Below are 24,106 nucleotides of genomic sequence, written 5' to 3' on the forward strand. Positions count from 1 at the left end.
TGAATTCCAAAATCTGTGTCACACCAGAGAAACCTCATTTTCATTTTCTGTGTCTCTTCTACTAGTATTGAACTTTGAATAAATAGTATAATTGCAGCCAACTAATAGGTTATATTCAGATTAATGATTTATTTTGCTTTTTGTTCTTTCCAGTCTTTTGCATCATCCATTTCCCACTGCTTGTTAGATTTATGAAACGAAATGTGATAACTACTATGAGAAGTAAGTGTGTCTGCAGTTAAGCAGCAGATTATCACTGTATAAATCAGATCACTGTTTAAAATGAAATTTATACTGTGAATGAATGCTACTAATCTTGAATGAAACCAGTTCTTTAGGGGCATTCACCAGCTGAAAAAAGATCATCACGGCAGAAGACTTCTGATGTGCTGTTAGCAAAGTCCTACAAATTTTCCTCAATGACTAGTGGGAATGCCAGAGGTCAGTTATACCAACCTGGCCACCTGTTTGAGCTGCTTCTAGATCCTGTGCAAACTCTTCCTGTTAAGCTTTCATTCCACTTCTTGCTGTGCATATATGCCTCTATGGAAGTGCACCTTGCCTACAGCCCTCCGCACTGTAGGATGTTCCCCTGCAGCACCACCAGACCCTGCTGAGTCCTATGGGCTCTTCCTGGCTGTTCAGGGAACAGACAGGACTGAAAAGTTTTCCATCAACACAACTTCTGCAGGGAAAATGCATTGTGTGTTTTGGCAGCTCAACTATCTTGAACTGTGACAAAGCAATGGATGCAATACAAACCCATTGACAAAGGACAATTAAGACATTTAGATCAGCTTTACAGCAGGTGCACTTATAGGCTGTACTGTAGAACACTTCCTCACTTTCAGTGGTACTTCTCATAAAGCTAAATGTCCTCCTGAAAAGTGGGTTGCAAACACTGACTGGCACATCCAACACAATCCTGTAATTGAATGTTCGCAGCAGTACACATTAATGATGGAAATTTAACAGTGCTCCACAAAAACACATAGAAATACATAAACAATAAACTGAACTTCAGCTAGAGTATGAAAACCATTCCAGAAAACTGTCTTAAATGAATGTTGTTTAAATTCAGGGATAAATAACCACAACAGCACTCGAAAACTTATTTTTAATATACATTTCACTATTGTCACAAGCACAGTTTCTAATTCAATTAGATTTGGTTGATCTGCTTCTTAACTCTTTATGGAGCAAAGAGAGTGACTTTTTTGAAACAGAAGTCTGAACTTTCATTACTTTAGAAAATCTGGAACTGAAATCCCAGTTTTAAACTTGTTCAGAAATCATACGCCCTTTTGATTCTAAAATCAAATTTTTAAATGCACTGGGGGTCTAAGGACCTTGGTCTGAGCAGGAACTCGTATTTAAAGGAAAAAGAGGATGGCCAAAAAGCAGAAATCTGACACTGGAGAGAGAGAAGAATCAAGTCCAGAAAGGATAAAAAAATATAACCAGCATTTTGAGTTTTTAAACTTAAAGGCTAGTAGATTTTTTTTCAGCATTGCTAGCAGTCAAGTCTTTCAACATCCAACTTTTTTTTTTTATCTTCCATGTAAAAATGGGGACTTTTTTGCAGTATATGTGGTAAATGAGTTGGTAACCTTCTTGCAGCTGGTCACAAAATCTAAACAAGAGTGCATCATAGCAGGGGAAATTCAGTGATGAATATACAGCACTCCAGAAATAGGCACACACACTGGCTTACGCAAATCCAATACAGCAATAGCTGTACTGGCCAGTAATAGCTGTCAGCCTAATGAGAGTATGAGATTATATATACCAAGCTCTTGCTAAATAACTGGGCATTTCAAGAATCACATATCTGCATAACATGGAGAACTGGATGGCTAAAGATTATCAGCCACTAACTTTGTAGGCTGTGTATTCCCAGTCTCAGTCTTCCACCAGTACAATTAACTGATGTGCAGCTGCTCAAGATTATGAGTATTTTGATAGACTTAACAGTTTCATTACCTACTTTAAAAAGAGGGATGTTTAAACTCAAAAAGGGCAGAAGTTGAAACTTGTTCATGCTTTAAGTAATGAAATCAAGGATGGATGCCATAAATGCTGCTATATAATTTGCATATAGATGAAATTTTTAAAAAGAAGAAATAAGAGTGCCATCTTTCCTTTTTTTTTTTTTTTTTTTTTTTTTTTTTTTTTTTTTTATGATGGATTTTTCTTCCAGAGTAAAGTAACAGTCATGCCTGTTTCGTAACTATTGACAGTATTCTTTTGAGATATATCTCTTTGTAGCTCCCTACTCTATAATATACAGGGCTGCTAATTCCAAATATTTTCTTAAAAGAATTAGTCAGAGAAAACAGAGAGGAACGCTTCTGTCCACTGTTTTCTGGTAGCCATTGTGATGGTTGCCTTACCAAGGGAGAGAATCCTGTTTATTACCAATTGGCTTTGTTGTGGTCATGGTAAAAGACAAAGGAGAAAAAACACACTCGATTCAGTTTGTATTCTATTTTCTTTAAACAAAAGAGAAAGAACTTTGTAGCTTTGCTGTAAATTGGTTGGTTTGGTACTTTTCCTGTCTATTAGTAACTTAAAGGACATTTTTCTTGTTACATTTCTGTATTGAATTCATGTTAGTCTCTGAAAAACAGGTCCTGAAAACAAGCGGCAAGAATGATGAAAGTACGATAAAAAGTGAAGATTTTTCTTTTAAGAGTTTGATCCTAAAAGACAGTGAGTCCTTAGTAATCTGCAAAGTATCTAACTTCATTTTAGACAACATTATTACTGATATCTTTAACCTGAATGAACCATGTGTTTGTCTCATGCATAAATTTATCCGTACTGCAAGCTTTGATTTTCCTTCCATACTTGACAGTGCTTAAATCTGATTACTCAGAACCTGTTCCTGTAACTGGATCTGTGAAGGAACATCTTGTCCTTGTCCCCTTGGTAACAGTGCATCTTTGTGTGGCAACAAGAGTTCATGTAAGTTCTTGGCTGGTGATGGGAATTTGCAGAGATACATAGAACCATATGGGTCAAAAGACAAGAAAACAGGACTAGTGATAGCTAATTTTCTGTCCTGTAACAGAATCATAGAATTACAGAATGGCTTGGGTTGGAAGGGACCTCAAGGATCCCACAGTCAGGGCCACCAACCTCCAGGTCTGGTACTAGATCAGGTTGCCCAGGGTCCCATCCAACCTGGCCTTGAACACCTCCATGGACAGAGCAACCATGGCCTCTCTGGGCAGCCTGTTCCATCACCTCACCACTCTCTCTGTAAAGAACTTCCCCCTGACATCCAATCTAAACCTTCCCTCCTTGAGCTTAAAACCATTCCCCACTGTTCTATCAATATCTACCTGTGTAAAAAGTTGATTCACCTCCTGTTTATAATACTCTTTTAAATACTGGAAGGTTGCAATAAGGTCTCCTCACAGCCTTTTCTTCTCCAGACTGAACAAGCCCAGCTCCCTCATCCCGTCTTTGTAGAGGAGGAGCTCCAGAACTCTGACCAACTTCATGGCTCTCCTCTGGATACTTTCCAACAGCTCCACATCTCTCTTGTATTGGGGGCCCCAGACCTGGATGCAGTACTCCAGATGGGGCCTCACAAGAGCAGAGCAGAAAGGGACAACCACCACCCTGTCCCTGCTGGCCACCCCTCTTGTGATGCAGCTCAGGATACCCTGGTCTTCTGAATTGCAAGAGCACACTGCTGGCTCATGAAAGGATAGATTGCTCAGTATGGATGAAACAAATGAAATGGCATTCAATATCTGCCACTGGACCATTGGGTCACCTTGGTCATCTCACTGTTCCTTCAATATTTCAATATCCCTAACTGTACAGGGTGGACAGTCACATTTATGATCTTCGTACAGTCACTGGGAAGATGTGTTATTAGTACAGAAGAATTGATTTCTTTGTAAAACACCTGAATCACACAACCAAATAGTTCCCCAGAGGCACACCTACTTCTGCCAGTAACATCGTTGGTGCTACAGTAAGGCTTTTTGTGTATTCTTGTATTATGTGAACAGATAGTTAAGATCAAGGCACTACACATACACTTAAGCAGGTCAGCTGAGGAGTCAGTTCTATCTGCACATCTGCATGACAGAGCATAACAGGGCAGTGAGGACTTTTCAGACTTCATAACCAGAGTTCTCGGTAAATGAAACAATTTTTCTAGAGCTTCTGGGTGTTAGGAGAGAAGTACAGCTTGGTCTAATATTAGTAAATGCAATCAACCTTTCTCCACCAAGTGCAGGCAAAATATACTTCAGAAATGAAATTCTATGAGGAAAGAAAAACTCATTTTTGAAAAGTGGACACCCACAGAGGATGTCAAAGGCTCCATATGGTCTCTCAAAGCAGTGTTTAGCAGACTAGTGCTCATTTTGTACAACCACATGCTAATCTGAGCATCCTGATGCAGAATTTGGATTTCTGACTAAAATTACCACACTTGCAAATTGAGCCCCTGACAGTAGGCCTACCTACAAAATCTATTTAAATACTGTTTTAGTGTTTTAACTTTTGCCTCACAGGTTTCATGGAAACTTGTTTTCTGATGCACATGCTGAGCTGTGAAATTGTGTTTTCTTTTTGTTAGGAAAGGAAGAGAGGGGATGGCACACAGGCATATGTGAGAATATTTTAGAGACAAACACTCTAATGAAGCCTCCTTTAAAAGTTAGACAGCTGGGCACAGAGAGTTTATGCAACCATCTGGTTAATTCTTTGACAGTAATGTTCAAAGAAAGCAGCTTCTCTTACCGCTGCAGCCTGTTACCTCTTTTGCTATTATAACATGTAATTACAATCTGCATTTGTCTTGCTTCTGTATAAAAGCCTGTGCCTTTTATTGAATTAATTTTTAAAATGTTGTTGCTCATTGACATTGCTGACATATAAACTGTACTTACTTTTTATGTTACAGGAGGTTATTTTAGTTGCAGAATGTCAGCATGTCCACTCTGCTGTGAGCAATACCAGTGTAAATATTCACACACATAATACACAAGTTGCACACAAGTTCCTAATATATCTGCATTACAAAACCATTGTTGTAACTGTTCTCATTTGTACTGAGCAGAATAATGGAGAAGTCTTCATGTTCAAAAGGAAGAAACAAAATTCACATAGAAGGTGGGCATGAGGAAAGAAACAAACCATTTAGAAATCCATGTAGTATCTTTTCCTCTATTACCAAACATAAAGACTTCACCAGAGTTGTTCAAAAACTTGAAGAAAATAAAGCTTGAAGGTTGGAAGGGAAGATGTCAGTTTGTATCCTTTGAGAAAATTTTATCTAAAAACAGAGGTCCTCTTTTAGCTGTTTTTTTGTTTTGTTTTGTTTTGTTTTTGTTTTTAGTACTGAAGTGAATTATTCGTGTGTCTGGGATGAGAAATATGATAAGGAAGAGAAAAGAACTCAGGGTGTTGATTCATAAACTTATATGCTGTGTATTGTTCTCTTGCAGCACTATTTTTGATCCAGAAAGGAAGGGAGATTAAATCAGTACAAAAATACTTTTCAGTCTATATTTTTCCTTTTCTTCTACTTTCTACAAATCTTGGTATTATATGGATGGGGAAATGTAAAAGTGGTAAGACTTGTCAGCTTGTTATTTTAAGTCTATTTCTTTTGGGAAGCAGTCTCACATGATTTCAAGTCATGTTGGGGATAACACTAAAAAGTGTTTTAAACATGGGAAGACTTTGGATCTTGCTCTAGATTGAAAACTAAAAGATGAGTAGAACACAGAGGTCTAGCAGAACATACATCTAGGAGAGATGCATATTGTTATATGGGAACTACAGAGAAAATCTAAAATCCTTCCAGTCTCGCTCTTTAGGGCACTGAAGACGGGTGGAATTCCTCAGTACTGAGCAGTACTCATAATGGCAGAGATCTAGAAACGCAGATGTGAAGGCCCCGAAGAAATTTTCAGAGCTTTCACTCTTTTTCATAAAATATTAAAGAATAAGAATGGCAATTTTTTATGGAGCTATTACCAACCATTTGCTCACAAGCACTGGTATGTAGATCTGAAGATTAATGACGTTACCCCCTTAAAGAAGAAATGATTATACTATCACTAAATCACTATTTCTATCTAAAAAAACCCACCTCACAACAGTCTCTTTCAGGAGACATTCAGGCATTTTGCTAGAGAAACCCCCCAGCTGCGCAATACACCCCAACTTGTAACAGCAGGTACTCACAGGATTTCTGACATCCGGGAGAGAAACCCACAAAGGGAAAACAATGGGCAGTACAAGAAGGTAGGTGAGCTGCTTGCGTGGGGTGTCAGGCCAGGCGAGGCTGAGAGGCTGGTCCTCGTCCTCTTCATTCTGTACAAAGAAATGCAGGGTGCAGAATATGTAAATGGATAAATAAGGCTAGGGACTGTTTAAAGGGAGTCCTTAGGATTGCACTGTGTTTCAGTAAGAACCCATGGGGGCTCAAAACATCAAATCAGTGCTACACTTAACAACATTAGGTAGGACATGACATAGTAAAAAGGTTTTGGCCACACTATGTGGTACTCTCCAGAATAGGCTGCCCAAGGATGTGGGACTGTGGCTGTGCTGACAGTGATGCTGGTCCTTTGGGATGCATGCAGCAGTGTTGCACCTCCTCCCTAAAAGGGAATTTCACTCTTCCCGTGCTTCTGAAACACCTCTGTGACCCCACAGGATACCCCCTGGGATGTGGGCTGGTCTATTCAGGGATTAAAACCAGTCTGCACAGCCCCAAGCCTGGACACAAAGATTGATATATACATAAATAAATGCATGGTGGCATACAAACACAGATATACTAGTATATGCAAAGATGTATGCATTACAAGCATGCAAACTACTTATATATATGTGCATATATATACATATATACTTTGTAGATTATGTACCAATGTCAACAGAAGATCATGTTTTGTTAACACCTACATTTTGTAAAACTCAACTTATGTGATTGTAAGACAACAGTAAAGTGACTAGGTCATAGTTGCTATTGTTATTAAAAGATCTGAAAAAGCATGCAGACACAATTTGTAACAGTCCACACAGCACTAAATTGGCTCCTGAGAAGCTTAGGCTAAAAACCCCTGGCTTTTAGCTTTTTACCTAAGCCAGCAGATGACTTTTACCTCATGGCCATAACTTACTGAAATCTGACCTTTGGCAGACTGTAAGTGCAAGAGTTTATGGGGTTATTTCTCCATAAATTAATCAATTCTTTTTTATTCTGGTAGATGCTGTTGAGATGGGAAGATCAAACTGAGCTAGATGCTCAGCTTTGAAAATTGATGACTGAAGTAAAATTTCAGCATTAAAGGACCAACAAAGGGTTGCCTAGGTAACCTTTTCTGAGTGGCATGCATATAACTCCATGAGCTGACTTAGCAGGAATAAAGATCCACAACAAATTGCTTTATAAAAGAGTACTGAATGACAAAGTACTTTCTGAATTGTTGAATTTATAAATTAGCTATGATTAGCAAGTATATTTAATCATAAAAATATCTTTACATTAGTCTGATTTTGCACATAAATCCATACAATTTTCATGCAATGGTACTTCAGCACTGGTCCTGCACAATGGTAGTATGAATGACAACAGCAAAGCAGCACAAAGAATTATGTCTGGAGGTCTGTCAGATGTGTCTTGGGAAACCTTGCTCCACCTGTTTAAGACCTTTCACTTGATGGCTGTATTGCTTCATCCATCTTCCCAGGACAACTACAGCTCAAAATCTACGTCCAAATTCAAACTCAGAGTGGAGGAGGGAGAAAACATTTTCCCTGCTACTGTAACTGCAAGATACATCACCGGTGCTAGAGACTGCATCTCCACTTCCTATTCCGTAAATTAGAATCAGCATTTCATAAAATAATAGAATCATATAATTGCTCAGGTTGGAAAAGACCTCAAAGATCATCAGGTCCAACTGCAGCCTAACCATACTACCCTAACTTAACAAACCCTGTGCTAAACCTCACAATCCTCTGCTTAATTTGATTTTCAAATGCTGGCCTTCCAAAAATCAGTGGAAGTAAGTATGTTAAACACAGCTGTAAATACAGCTTGTGTGGACTTCAAAACAACGCTGAGCTATCCACTGAGACTGAAGAAATGAAAGAGAAATAATTTTCAAGGCTACAGTGCTGTGCAAATGTGGATGTCATGCTCTGGGCTAAGCAGCAGTGATAGAGAATGACTTAGCATGGATTTATGGTGGAGATTGCTTGCACTGTGGTTTCAGCCTATCTGCAATACAGATACTGAATATGCATAGACACAGTTTGTAAGAACTTTAGATGGTATGACAAAAACTCAACATGTAGAATATCATGCACAATTCCCTTCTTCAGGGCTAAGACGACAAACATAATGATAATATGATATGCATGGTAGAATTCAGCTATCTACAAATGGATATGCTGCTGTCATTTTTTATGCCTTCTGGCATTCCGCTTGACCTCCAGATGCTCAATCAGAAGCTTAGAATATTCTGCTAGTTTACAACATCTCTGCCTCCACTTTGCAAGAATCTCTGTTTCTCCGTTCCCACTCAGGTGGTGCTACCCATTTCTATGTAGAACTCCCTTGGTATTAACACTGCAGCTAAATAGGTTATAAAGATACTATAGTGACTATATGGAAAAGTCACATTATGAACTCTGGAAGTACTCAACTGGGTACACAAAAATTCATTTTAAACTAGATCTAATTGCTGCCACAAAAAACGCAGACCATATTATAGTGAAGTAAAACCTGAAGCAGTATGAACAATCACAGCTCTCCCACTTTTCCAAGTTCATTCTGGTATCTGTAGGGATGGTCTGGAATATGCAAATGAACAAGCAATTGTACCCTTGCATATAAATATATAAGTTGTTTTTTACATTACAAACCACAAGAATTTTCTAGATAGTCATTAAACATATAAATTCTTCCAGAAGCAACTGACAACAGTTCCATTTTCTCTCAATCAGCACAATCAACTGAAAACTTATTCCCAAGCCACATTTAAAAGTTGGTCTCTGGTAGGTAGTATGTGCTTTGGAGGAAACAGAAGAACATAAAATAATGCAATATTTCTGGTTTTTGAAGATGCAAACAGTGACTGGACGAGGAGGACAGAAATAGGCAAGGTCCCGGTTTTGTCAGCACCTTGCTTCTGGCAACAGCCACACATGGGCACTCAAAGAAAAAGTACTGGATTGTGTGGTATATCTTCATCTTTCACAAATGAAAAGCCTAGACAAAAGCTGCATTTGATCTTCATTTACAATAGTTATTTGTGCACTTCCATGAAATTTTCATTAGCTGTCATAATTCTTTCCAACCTTTGTTTACTGCACCCTAGCTTTTTTCCTGCTGAGCTTGGGACTTCATCACGTACACATTTCTGTGCTCATTATTATACATATACTCATACATAGATGGGATAGATATAGTACCTTAGTAAGAATTAATAACTATCAAATTAATTCTCTAAAAGGCAAACACTCCCCTTGCCTATCCTACTATGGTTAGTGGAGCACATCTGTAAATGACAAAAAAATATAGTTCTGATTTCCTGTTTTGAAGAAATGAAGCAAGAAGTGTGATTCTGTTATATGTTGTCTTTCAGAACCTGTAACAAATATTCTTTCAACATTTGTTTCTAAACAGACACACACATACTCATAATCTTACTCCTGCTACTTCAGTTTTAATTCTAACAATAAACAGTGAAAAAATCTCCTAAGCTTCCATTGTTCACACTTTCTACACTTCCATTGTTCACACTTTCTTCCATTGTTCTACACTTTCTTTCAACCAAGAATATCATCTAAATCTTGTCTGTAATCCCACAGATGAAATCTCTTATTGGTTTACTCAGGATTGATCTGATGACTTCTGCCAATCTCCCCCCCAAAAAATCTTTCCAAAGATAGGAAGATACGTGTTTCACTTTATACGAGCAACACAAACATATGGAGACCTTTCACCAACAGCTATTTTGTTTGTAAACAACAGCTTGTAGCAACCTCCATCTACTGAAGTCACAGTGTAAGATGCTGCTTCCTGCAGGCATCAGAAAGTTGTTTCCTTGGATGCTCGCACTCAAAATTTATCATCTTACTAAAAATAGCTGCTTATCTGGAACAGCACCAAACTGCATTTTTATATATATATTTAACTGGCTGTAGTAAAACATGGAAAACAAGTAAAATGAACCATCTCAAACTTATCTGAAATCCTGAATCTGCTGCTGCAATAGCACATGTCTTACAAAAGATAGAGCACTTGAATTGCAGACATTATATTCTGGGGGTTCGCTTGTTAAACCAACTCAGATGAAGAGCTTAGCCATAAATTCTCCTGGTTGTACATTTACTGCACGTTTTGATACACGACATCAGTAATAGCAAACAATTTGTGTCAGGATACCAACAGATAGGAAACTGTAGACAGAGAATACATACAACTTCAACTTCCTCATGCAGGTATAGATACAGTACCACCTAAACAACTTCTTCCTTTGCCTGGTAGTGATGTAAAGGACTGTTGAACTATATTTTTTCTTGAGAGTGAGGAGTCAAACTCCTTACAATTATCAAATCAATAAACAATTATGTAGTCTCAAAATGTTCTTTCTCAGGTGCTATCATTCATTACTGAAACTGATGTTTTTTTTCTTTACAATAGAAATTCTCACATTCATTTATTTCACCAGAAAGGCAGAGGACAAGGGCTACTGGAACCCTACTGTGAATTCTGCAACAGCCTCGTGTCCCCACTTCAAGCTTTCTGTTTTTTATTGGGATCATGCATTTATTTTCTGTTACATCTCATTTGGAAAAACATGTGAAGGAAAGTGAAATTCTGAGGTGGTATGGTAGTATGCAATTTCTAATGAGTAGGTAGGTCAGAAAACAATGGTGTCTCTCTCACATTCTGAAGGAAAATTCAAGAAGGGAGTAAAATTAAATCCCTCAGCTTTTAAAACATGTTTAGTATTTATGGACTGACATCTCAGTGCAGTCAATTTTTATTAATCATCTCTTCACCCTGAACTGACTGAAAATAACTATGCTTCAAGAGAAGCCTGTGGAAATGAGCAAGACACAAGTAGGTATTTGCTCCAGATTCTGTTATTGCAGCCATTGCCATTTCAGGCTCTGGTGCACATAGCTTAAAGCAGCATTCCCCAAGCTTATATGCAGTTTTCTATGCCCATGTAACCACTGAAACTCTTTGGGAAAATGGAAAAGAAATGACTGTAATAGTCAAAAGCCAGCCTACCAGCTGAAGTAACAGCTATAGTGCTATGGAGATACAGTTGAAGAATATGCCTTTGTGTCACTCCATTTTCACCTGCCCTAATTTTCAGGTAAGTCAAAATGGCATACAGCAGAAAGAAAAATATGAAGTATGCAACTAAGTAGCCTTAGGAAATTAAAGAACAATCCGTTCTGATGGGAGTCTAATGCAATCATACAAAGGGTTTTATTGGCAAACAAGATACTGGCATTTATTTTAGGCTGAATGTGGCAACTGAAAAGAGTTTTTGCCTTAGAAAAACATATTTTTAATGATGACACAAATGCCAGGCATGCTGGAATATATCACTGTCTTCCAACAAAGGCTGCTCTCATCTTCTCTACCATCTCTCAACTAAATGGAAATGCTTTATATAGCCCAAGAATTATAGCCTATGACAGAGAAGGCAACGCCACTTGGATTCAAATCATCTTAATTTGATGCAAAGGGAATGAGGACTCCATGGTAGCAGAGAGCTGCCTCCTTCAGAGACTCTGTTCTGAAATACACTGCATTGTCTTGCTGCTCTTCGATGGGGAAAGGAAAATACATCTTACCATGCAGTATCTCAGGTAAGTGTCATGGTTGGTATGTAAACATTTTCCAGTGGAGTTACCATGGAAACTGGTAAAAGTGTGCGAATGTGTATGCATGTGCGTGTGTGTGTACGCACGTGGGTGGGAGGAAGAGGTGTTATCTCCAGCCAGGGAGCTATTTTTAGGAAAGCCACTGGCTAAAACGACTATGATTGAGCACACTTAATCAAATGCTTGTTAAGAAGGTGGCAGTGGGTGGAGGGGAAGCAATTGGACTTCTCAAAAGGATCATTTCTCTGAAGGACACCCTATAAAACATTTAATGAGATACTGCCAGTGTTCTTTTAGTCTTCTCTCATTTCATCACACACACTCAGTATTGCACTATGAAGTTTCAAATAACAGAGTTTTCTCCTTTGTGGCAACCTGCTAAAGGTTAAAAGGAAGAGTACAGCAAGTAGAAAAAAATCCCCCAGGAAGATGGAATATCCAGCAGGAGGGAAGGCAATTTCTGTCAGCAAATGAGGCAAGAATGTCTTGCAGACTTTATGATGGAAGGAGGTATTGTTCCCTGGTGGGCTGGGAAAAAGATGACAGACGTCTGTCCGTCCTCTCCAGGAGGGGGATCCTGGTTTTATCAAAGTAGAGGAGATCAGCTGCTGCTTTCAATGGGAGTGGTATTTTACAAGTATTGCTGTCTGGGACAATTGACTGCATTTCCGGGTATGTTTTCTGAACAGCCATTCTAAACACCTGGAAGCAGCAGCAAAATAGAGTTCACCTTGCTGAGCAAAAGCTTGGGCTAGCAAGAGGAGAAATGAGGTTCCTGAATACCAGTGGATTTGGGTTGTGCTTGTTTGCAAGAGAGAAAAGGATGATGACCACAACACAGACTGACAGTGGGGGATAAATTATTAGATCCCTGTTTAAACCTTCTAGATCCTTGGTGCAAACATATCTTAGGAATACTCAATGACATGCTGTGTGGGAGTAAACTCTTCGAAAGGGCTGATAATAGCAGGACTAGGGGAAATGGTTTTAAGTTAAAAGAGGGAAGATTTAGGTTGGATGTTAGGGGGAAGTTCTTTACTAGGAGAGTGGTTAGGTCCTGGAACAGGCTGCCCAGGGAGGTTGTGGATGCCCCGTCCTTGGAGGTGTTCAAGACCAGGTTGGACAGGGCTCTGGGCAACCTGATCTAGTAAAGGCGTATGTTTGGTGGCCCTGCTAGGCAGGGGGGTTGGAACTACATGATCCTTGAGGTCCCTTCCAACCCGGGTCATTCTGTGATTCTGTGATTCTGTGGAAACACCCATACCCAAACCCATAACTTTCAGGACGATATTTTTTCCCCAAAGGCATATTTGCAGCTTGGTTCTTCTAGATGGACAGCATATCTAATCTCTTCAGTTCTATATGAGCATCTCTGGAACACGCAGTTACTAATGTTTTCAGTGATTTAGACGTCTGTCTAAACAAACTTACAAACTGGTTATGAACCATGTATTTGGACATACACAAATTGCAGACTGCAAAGGAGTAAATTTTATATTGCATTTCCAAGTTCTGCCAAATTCTGCCATATAATTTCCTTTTGCTTCAAAAAAATCATGCCGCCATTATTAATCATACTACCAAACCAGACAAAAATGACATTCTCAGGGTAAAATGGTGAACGATTGTACTCAAAAAGATCAAAATTCAGGGGTATTTGTTGGCAAAGACTTAGCTGTAATGAGCTAGTTCTTGTGGAAGAAAGAGAAGAAACTACTGTCAGGGTCTAGCTGTCATACTATCCTGTGCCTTCAGTACCACTTCCCTGATAAAAGGTGCTCTTGGCAATGATAACACTGTCTTTGAAGATATGCCACTTCCTAGGGTTACGCAGTGTCTGCATAAAGTTTGGAGAAGGTAGAAAAAAGTCCCATCAGGGCAATGACCTGTTTCCCCTCCTCTAATTCTAACCTTCATCAAGTAACAAGGTCTTATGAATGCTGTTTGTGGGATTCCACTGTTGTCTACAGCTTTATAACCAGCAGTTAATCCTGTTAGCTTCTACGAGGTCAATATACTAAATAGAAAAAAAGGGAATGGTACTGAGTTTGTCCTCTTTTTTTCTCCTTCCTGCTTCCTGAGGTGATGAACAGCTATAAAAACAGCTAGAGGATGAAATGTATGAGCAGCAAGCAGACTTCACCTTTCACCAAGGTTTGGTTGAATGATTTCCCTCTACAGGAAGCAAGTTCCCTTAGATGTCAGTGGAAGTAGATAAGGATCTTTGTTTCTTTGCTTTTGTGTCTCTTGACCTTTACTTGTCATACTATCTGAAACCTTTCTTTTTCTTTTCTCTTTCCCCTTCTGTTCTTAAACTGCTTACTTAAGATCTGCTGTATTTTGCTAGCTTCAAGTATCACAGCAAGGCCAGTTGTTAGCTTCAGGGTGAAGCCACAGCTTGGGAAAGTGTGCCAGGAAGCTGTGCACAAAAACCTAGGCAATTAATTCAGGAAAGCTCCCTGTACAGAAGGGAGTAGCCAGGGAACCTCATAGGGAATCAGGGTCCTAAGTACCACAGAGATCTACTTGCTTGTTACGTACATAGCACGAATGAGTAGACTATTTTTATTACAGCCTTTTCAGAATTCCAATATATATACTTAAATTACAAAATAAGTTCCAGCGTATCAGTTAGAGAAGCAGACTGAGTTAGAAGCAACTGTCAGGTTATCACTGGAAGAGGACAAAATTAGAAAGGCCACTTGGGAGGGAGCCAGCATAAGCCATCTCAGAATGGTATTAGGAGACTGCTATTTTCTTCTGTGACAGCAGACACTTAAAATCCTTTCTTTCAGATTGATGGAGATGAAAATGCAGAATCACTCCTCCACCAGTTCCAAGCCTCACCATTTGCTCCATCTTTTCATTTTGACAGTGACAAATAATGTATCCCACCCCTGATACAGCACAGTACATTTTCAGAACAACCTAATACTTACTTGCTGAAATTAACAAAAAAGTTCCAAAGCCTCCCTCATCAAAATTTTGAAACATCTAAATGGAGATGGGAGGAAAAGGAAGAAAGCATTGCTGAGCAATGTACTCCTACAATAATTTTCCCTCCTTATCCTGAGATGTTTGAGACTGAAAGCTTTGTCTTGAAGGACGAGGCTGCTTGACCTTGCTGATTTCTGAACAAGCTCAGGAACCACTTCATTAAAATGCAAAGTGATAGCATAAGGACATTGCTGTGAAATATGATTGCTTAAGATTACTCTTCCTTCTTTGTTTTCACTGAGCAGTTTCAGTACTAAAAATGTGGCAGAGCAAGAACAATTTCCTTGTTAAGCTACTGAGCGCTCTTAGAGTCTATTAGAGTTACCATACATCCTACAGACTGTTTCACCAAACAGGTTACACCAGGCTATGCTATCCTTTATTGACATTTGTGAACAGAAGTTGGAAAACCACACTGCTTTGGATTTTATTACTTATTTTGCTGAAGTTAAATGACCTAATTTACCCTAAAATGTTGAGTATTAATGTGGAATATTATAGTGCTGAGATTCTTTATGCCACAGATTCTACTCAACTCTTTTACTTGAGTAATGTTCTATTAGGATAATAAGGATCTTTTAAGCAGTATGTCAGTCTGTACAGCTTATATCAACAAAAAATGTAATTTAATGTTCTACTAAGTTCTTCTATCTATGGCAGACTCATTACCATTACTTGATTACTCAGGAAATCAAAAACATCCATCTTTATAGACAGATCCTCATTCTCCATTTCTATTCTCAAAGACCAAAATTATCTTCAAGCAGTGAAGAATTAAAAAGCCTTCTTGTCTGATGCAGTGCACTAACCCTCTTGTTGGCCAAAACCATCTTGCCATTACTCCACCTCTGGCTTTGTAAAAAAAAAACACTTTTCCCAAAGACTCATTCTAGGTTTTTCTCTCAGTCTTGCAGAAAGAGGCACAAAGTTGGGTAATGTAATCCAAATATATTTATATTCCAGTTAAATTATACTGTTTGTAAAGGATAATATTGTTCAGAAAGCAGCCAACAGAAATAAACAAACACTGTTATTTGTACAACTTTTTTATCATTATTATTATTATTATTTTTTCAATGGCTTGCAGAACCTTTCTAGGAGAGAGTTATACTTACAGAGATATTCCAGCCATGAACAAGGCAAGGTGATCTCTAATCTGGACTAAATTTTTTGTCAAAGAAAAAATAAGTGAAAACAGCTAAAATATTGAAACCTAAGCCTTGCATGATCCAAAACAAAACAGAGGCATTGCATTTTTTGCATGATTTTTCTGTGCGTAAATGCAAGACAGTTCATTTATATTATGGGGAAGATCATACTATGGCATAAACCTCTTTTCAGCCACCTCTAAAAGCAGCTTTCTTGTGTCAGTACATACAAACAAGACCATTATACAAAAAATCCATGTACAGACTATTTTTAACAAGACTTTCTTTGTGTAGGTTTGGCTGCTTCAGCCTAAAAGCAGGGTCTAAGTTTAGCAAAATCAGTTCACCATCTTTTTCTACTTGTTTGCCTGCTTGGGTTGTAGGTCAGACTAGTTGTATTTAAAAAAAATAAGTCATAATAAAAGATCATGGGAAGGCCTAATTTGTCAGTCAGCTACACCTGAAAATCAGTGTTTACTTCAGAGAGAAACTAGTTCATCCACGCAGCCATTTCAGTCATGGTGTGAGTTACATTGAGTTACAAAGTTACCTAAAAATGTACGCGCTAAAATAACTCAATTTAAGTGTTTCATTTCTTCTTCTTTAGGTTTTAACCACATACAAGAAGAGTCACAGAAACACTAATATAACTATATTAAAACATAATTTTTTATGCCTCAAGATAACAGAAGGCAGAGCTGAAAAATCTGTACACAGCTCCTACTTTTGCACCTACTTTTAACTACCCTACAAAGCACAACATGATAAGCTGCATTCGTATGAGAACAGGTTCTGTGCAATATCATGATAATCAGACAAGCAATTTCCATTCGCTGTGCTCAGGGCTGTGAACATCCTATCTGATGAGCACAAATGTGTTTCCTAAAAGAATACATTTTAGACTGCTATCTTATCCAACATAGAAGGGCATTGGAAATGTGCAAAGAGACTTCAGTTCTTACATACAGCAAACCATATTATAATATACTGTGTTCAGTAATAAATGAAGATTATATTTATTATAGGCTTCCTATTTGCAAGTTTTTGCTTTTAGGAGGCATACTTTCACTGAAAAGCAGAATCAAGCATGCAATATATTTACTGATACTACAAAATAATAATAATAATTAAAAAAAAATAGAATTAAAAAATCACTTACCTCTTCATCAACATTATGGGCAATTCCATTCTGCACTGGTCCTGAATCACTTGGTGGTGTTACTGCAACTTCCACTTTTGCACCTTTCTCTGTGGCATCATCCACAAATAAGAGCAAGAAAACAACACAGTATTAAAAAAAGAAATCTATTAGTGAAACTGCAGTCATGTATTCAGTCTGTTTAAATCATCAGATACTGACGGTGAACAAACCTTTAAAAGAGAGAGACCAAAATTCTGGCTTTCATTTGACCTCATTTTGTATCAAATTCCTATAAGTCACAAACTTGTGTTTGAAGAAACCATTGTACTGGGGCTTCTGCTCCAGAAAAATGTACATCCTTGGCAATACTGCATGTTCTTTATGCTAAACTGAGCCTAACATTTCAGGTAAACACAATATATAATGATCTACAAAGACACTGAAGAATGCAAGTGAGGGTTTGCTTTCAAGAAGAAACAACTTCTTAACACACTAACCTCTGCAGTTTCTAGTTACTTCCAAAGTGTAATAAAATACCTTCTTCTTCAAAAATATGGGAAAATAATAAATGGATGACCTTTAAAACAGAGTCCTAATGCCCTTGTGCAAAACTGTTAACGGGATTAAAATGATAAAATTGGGCCTTCAGTTTCTGACAGAACATTTATTCAAATTTATTCTGACTTTGTCTATCTTGGAATTCTCTAAACAGCTATCACCTCTTTCGGTATGTGCTAGCTGAAAATGTCAACAACCAAAAATCTCTTGGAAAATTTGAAGTTATGGGGAATAGTAATAAGAAATGTCTTACACAAGTTCAGCATGCATTATGGTATGCTCTTGTGAATGTAAGTAAATACAGCTGTCAAGTTACATTACTGCTATCCTGAGATTCCTCTAAATTAAAAATCTGAGATCACAGCCGAAGCTGAGTGCCAGACTGCCTTTAATTATTTCAGTGCATGTGTATTGTCTCTTAACCCCACACTCAGCATTATGGTTTATCAACAGAGTCCCATTCAGTTGCTTGACTGAGGAAGTGAATTTTGTCTAAACATAGCACAAGGTCAGAAAAAGTATCATCTGAGAAAATGATTCAACATTTATCAGACACATTTGCATATGGTTTTCTAATGCAGAGAATATTCCACAGTAGACAAAGGATAATATGGATTTCTTTCTAGTATAGAAACTTTTGAACTAAAAGACAAATTCTTGCCCTCAGTGAAAAGCCACTGTAGGCTAATTCTGCACAATTAATACAGATGGGCCTAAATGACTTTCAACAACTATTAGATTCACAAATCAAATCTTAAATAGGATGGTTGTTTCTTTTTGAGGCAGGGGGTGTACTACATGGGACACACATAATCCTAGATTAGCGATTCTTGATCTATAGAGACTACATCCTTCCCTCTATAACATAGGAGCTACATGCGTGAATTTCTGATGGGTTTCACTTACTTACTCTCCAGAAAACTATTAGGGTTCCATAAAAGGAGAACTGGTGAATATGGTTTTCTTTGGGTAGGTAAAACATGCATGTATGGCTGGGTTCAGCACATGGAACAACAGAGCAAAGCGCCATCAGAAAACAAGCTGGTAATGCTATAAACCAGCTAAGACTACTTCAGGTATCTGTTTGGATTGCGGGGATGGTGTTTATCTTGCAGAAACATTTCCTTTAACAACACTGCACTAGGGCTGATCTAACTGCAATTGTGTTGCTGTCTACTACTTTTGCAAGTAGTTCAGTAATACAGACACAGAGAAACCACAGTGCTTAGTCGTGTAGGTCAGTGCTCTCTTTAGACCTATGGGTTGAACAGGAAGATTACAGGGAAAAACTACAGTGATCTGACCCTGCACCAACCTCTCACAACTCAAAAAACTCACTGAATTTTGACATGGAAGCTGCAGGTAAGTTTCGCATCTATATTGCTGCCAGTTCCTTGTTTGTCCAAAATCAGCACTGCATTTAACTCTTCAGTCCTTCTGGGAGGCTTTCTACCTCCTGATAAGACCTTCTCATCTTGCACTTAACTCCCATACTGTCTTTGGATTTCATCCCCTTTTCTACAGGGAATCAGAATATGTTTAGCAAGACAGTAAAAATGAAGCAGACAGACGAATTCACCTCTAAAGATTTACAAGCAAGATGAAACTGAAAAACAGCCTCAGGAACACAAGACAGATCTGCATGGCTGTACTCACCATGATTAGCAGCTCCATTCTGTCTTTCACTGTCTTCTACCTGGCACTTCTTTTTGGCGATCTTATGCAGAATTGACGCCCTCTCCTTGAATTTTCCTAAAAGGAAGTGTTATTATTATTCAGACGCAGATATTTTGAGAGGCAAAGTTTCTTTGCCATAGCTTATGAGCCAAAAACCATTGCTAATAATTCATTTACATCCCTCCCCATACAGCAAATGCTATTAAACACTATCTGATGTTCTTACTAATGCTTTTTTGTTTGTTTGTTTGTTGTTGTTGTTTAATTTTTTTCCCCGTTTTGAGAACTCTGCAGGAAGCAGAGCAAGAAATGGAATCCAACTTTTCTTCTGAAGCAGTCAGTAAAGTTCCAGCTAAATATCTACTGGTGTAGGATGTGAGGCTAAAGAGAAGATGAATACACATGAATACAGATATTACAGACAAATGCACAGTTTCAGGACTCAATTAGTAGCACAGTAAGACAGAATTTAAGCTGAACCCATATACCACATCATGGTGGACAACCTTGTCACTTTGCACTCAGCTGTATACTTATAAATTCTACAGATACTTCAGATGGGAAAGAAGAAATCTTCAGAATAAATGATTTACATGCCAGCTTCACAAAAGAAAATTTCCTTGTCACCATGCTGTCTCCCATAAGGTTGACTGTACAGCTCATCATATAGACTGCCTTCAGGGCAACTCATCCCCACCTAAGAGAAAGTTCCAAGTCCTACTACACTTCATTGATCAGTGTTTCCAAATGATACATTCAAACTAGACAAAGTCAAAGTAGGCAAACATAAGCAAAACAAATTCACTCCGTGCTTCACTTTATTTGATTTGCCCATGTAAGAGCTTATGATGGTATATGTTTTGTAGACATATGCAGTATGTTCCCTTCTGTATTGCATCCTCATTGATTTTGCTTTTTAGGATGTTTTTTCTCTTTTTAAAAGTATAAGTTGTTGACTACAATATATAGCATTATTAGGTGGTGGTCTTGCATGCTTTAGCTATTCAACTCCAGTTTAAAATTCCTCTGAAAACAGTTGAAATGCTGAAAATCAGCATTCAAATAATAATAATAATAATAATAATAAACAGGCTTAAGGTCAAAATGTATTTCAGTGGAATCACATAATTGATTAGCAACCCAAAATACTACTGGCCATGGATGAACTCAGGTGGTTGGATAACAGAGAAATAGATCACCATTTCTAGGTTAAAATAAAAGACATACAAGAAACAATTGTTGGCTGAGAAAGAAATCCTCTCTTCCCTCCTCACAAACCAAAGATTATCAGAAATTACACCATCACAAGAAATAGGTTCAAATGCATGTATTAAAACCTTTGTATGTGCAAAAATTTATGCCCAGTACATAGAGACTAGCAGTTACCATTCACTTGGAAGTGGAGTTTGTATGTCAGCAGCAAATCACTTGGAAAGAATTAAAACACTACCAACATTTAATAAGCAGTACTATCCTATCTTTTCACTAGCACTTCGTGCTCTGTGTAGGTAACCAAACGGCAGGAGGAAATCATTAAAAGACATAAAATCAACTACCAAAAGCATGAAACTGGAGTTTCACTGCTGGAAAAAAGTAACGCCAGTCTGTCTGAAGACAGCGAGAAGTAAAAGAACACAGACAGACCTATGACTCCTTCTTCCCTTTGATTTCCTTTTTGTCTATCAGTTTCAAACAAACCAAATCAGAACTTGTTCAGCAAAGGGGAAGGACAGACCCACATGGAAAAAGAACCACCTCAGGAAATTTCAGGAAGCCCCAAGGATTTCAACTTTTTTTCTCTTGACTTCTGGTGTCATTACTAAAATAACCAACAGGAATTTTATGTTACCATTCTTGTTTTTAGGAGAAGCTAGAAGTGTGCATTTCCTATACGCTGTAGGTTTGTATAACCAAGCATAGTTTTCACAGCAACTGGTGGCATGCAAGTTTAGATTGATGAAAATATTTGATTGCACAGACCCAAAGTAGGATATTTGTTCCAGAAAATTCTTATTCTAGATTTGCTGAACTCTGACTGATGTTGCAGTTCATTTAAGTTTAGAAAGGATAGCTCTGAAGGAACAAGAGATGAAGGACAGTTGATTATCAAAGAAGGTTTCTAAATTGGTTACATTTGAATATATGTGAACAAATCAGTATTGTACAGTACATACACCTTGATCTGCATGAGTAACTCCAGCTGGCATCAGCAGAAAGAGATTCTCTTGCTGATCATGGATATATTAAAAAATGCAGCCCTTGGACTGCAATCTAAATTAAAGACTACAGATTCCTTGGGTCAGAAGCCTTTGATTTTACAGAAAAGTAACTTATCTTCATAAATTCAATTGTTCAAAAATTTAAGACTTTGCAATTTGTCTACTTCTCAGTCTCATATCAAACACAGTTAACTACATCAGTGCATAACCAGCACCACAGCCAAGCTTGCCATGTGTCAGAAGACATCAAATCTGTGGCTGCTGAGCAGTCAGAACTGTGCATTCCAGTCCTGCTGGTGCCCAGCTGCAGAACACAGCTGGGGGGTGGCAACTGATCAGTTGTGGAAATTCATCTCATGTGATTTCAGCTTGAACTGCAAAAGTGCTGCACTTTTTTTCACCTGAAAATAAAAGTAGTTTTGTCATGTCATAGGCTGTTGGTTGAGGTTACTCGACAGCTCAGGACTACTGCAAGGGTTTTTTTCCATCTAGTACGGTACATCACTTCTTTGAACTGGGTGTCTGAAGAATCAGCATTTAATATTAAGTCAATTTCTGACCAAACAGAAGCAAATATAATGGAGATCAATTTCAAAAATGTGAAGCACAGAGGCCCTCTGGCTCTATCTGCCATTGTCACCTGTCACTTTTGTCTACAAAAATGGATGTGCCTGTCTTCTCCACTAAAGGAGAAAAAAGTTGCTTCCTATCTCCACTCAGGGCTTGGGGAAACAGGGGTAGGGTTGTATAACATTAGAAAAACCTGCTTAGAAAGATCTGCAACTGATTTTGCATTTTTCTGTAGCTAACTTACTGCAGAAGATGTATACAAACCTAATTCAGGGAAAAAAGTAAGAAAATAAAGAGTGAAAGAGATGATGAAAATAAGCGTGATGTGCAGTGATAGGGATTATGCTTCTGAATATTCAAATAGAGAGATGAAAATATAGCACACTTTGATCTAACTGCAGCTTCTGGGGTTATTGCCTTATAAAAGACACAAAAATGATGATGGCAGTTGTATTTAAGATCCTAAATTGTATCACAGACTCTTGTCAGTGTTAATACTCTTTCAGACAAAGAGCTTCCTTCCTTCTTTTTGTTACTGGAAGATTTTTGCTACTGGATTTTAGCTACTGCTACAGCATGCTCTTTGATTGTTTATTCATGAGGAGGGCTTTCTGAGGTGACATTGAATATTAATAGTATTACTTCAATGTAGGCACAGTAATAATAAGTACATATATTATACATAGCATACTTGAAGGATATTTTCCCACAAGTAACTATATTTAACTACCATAATAGGATTTATGAAAAACTGAAGACTACGTATGCAGAAATTGCTTTTGAAATGGTAAGTTTAGCACTATGGAATAAGATACAAGAACTTTAACATATCCAACTCTGAGGCTAGAACAAGAAATGACATTCAGAGCTTGATTTGAAAAAAACACTGAGATGAGACATACTGCAAAAGCTTTATTTCTGGCAGCCTTATCTTAATTGCTTCAGTTGACAACTAATTTCAGGTTCTTCAGGATCCTTTAGAAGTGTATTTAAACAACACAGAGACTGATGTTTGCCAGGTATAATCTACTTTCAAGCATCATCTCTTATATTGGTACCAACCCCGTGAATCAGACAGTGAATCTGTGCAACTAGAGGTGGTGCTCCTGGGCTGCCCTACAAGTTGATGTTCATGCCTGCTCCAGAAGAAACGCACATCTATCAACGATGGAAGGAACCATCCTCTGTAGATGGCTCCAGAATAGTGTGGGTTTATTTGAGTAACAGTAGCACATACAGAAAACAAGAAACAGTCAAAAGGTACCTCTGTGGCTAGCAGTAAGTCTGTAATGAAGGTTTTCTATAAACCCTTCTATCAAGATCAATCTAAACTAGAAAGTAATCCAAACTTGAATATGACTGTGTTTGTAAATACAGAGAAAATAAGCTCTTCACCTTTTATTTCCAGCATTAAAAAGAAGTAGGAATAGGTAGTTAACCTTTCAACAGACCTCAACCTTATCTCTCTCCTCAGACAGGCCACTGACTACTTATCTGAGCACTCAGAACCATCTGCCTGGCAACCTAGCCAAAGAGTTGGACAACAGCCTTGATCTTATTGACATTCAGGACTCAGGTCTGGTACCTTCTGAGTTACAGAAATGCTGATGCACTCGGGCTGAAAATGTGGGGGAAGCTAAGGAACTGCACTTCTGAATCAATGTAGTAAACTATAATGCTTTTTATTAGCAGAACTCCCGAAGATTTCGGTAAGCCCTGATTTAGGCCCTGATTATTTCCTTCTTGTATTGTTAGAATCAAGAATTTAAGCTGAATACTTTCTGCATTGCAACTGAGCATGCAATTAATTTTCCACAAATATTCATGCCTAGTTTTTAGAATTCATTCATTACTTTTGAATAATACAGTAAACTGAAGTCACTAAGTGATAAGCACTC

The 24,106-nt window shown here is 38.0% G+C and overlaps 1 protein-coding gene across 7 annotated transcripts in view; it reads right to left on the reverse strand.

Moving 5' to 3' along the window:
* The window catches only part of SLC24A2 (solute carrier family 24 member 2), a 108,397-nt gene that overhangs the window by 10,758 nt on the left and 73,533 nt on the right, over positions 1–24,106 (reverse strand). For all 7 annotated transcript variants that reach the window (XM_072358911.1, XM_072358906.1, XM_072358907.1 and 4 more), the window contains 3 exons: positions 19,399–19,494; positions 17,203–17,291; positions 6,220–6,348 (listed from right to left, as the gene is read on the reverse strand). In XM_072358911.1, coding sequence (XP_072215012.1) covers positions 6,220–6,348; positions 17,203–17,291; positions 19,399–19,494 — 314 coding nt within the window. The remainder of the gene's footprint in view (positions 1–6,219; positions 6,349–17,202; positions 17,292–19,398; positions 19,495–24,106) is intronic.

This window comes from Excalfactoria chinensis, chromosome Z (assembly GCF_039878825.1).
Source record: "Excalfactoria chinensis isolate bCotChi1 chromosome Z, bCotChi1.hap2, whole genome shotgun sequence".
Taxonomy (NCBI): domain Eukaryota; kingdom Metazoa; phylum Chordata; class Aves; order Galliformes; family Phasianidae; genus Excalfactoria; species Excalfactoria chinensis.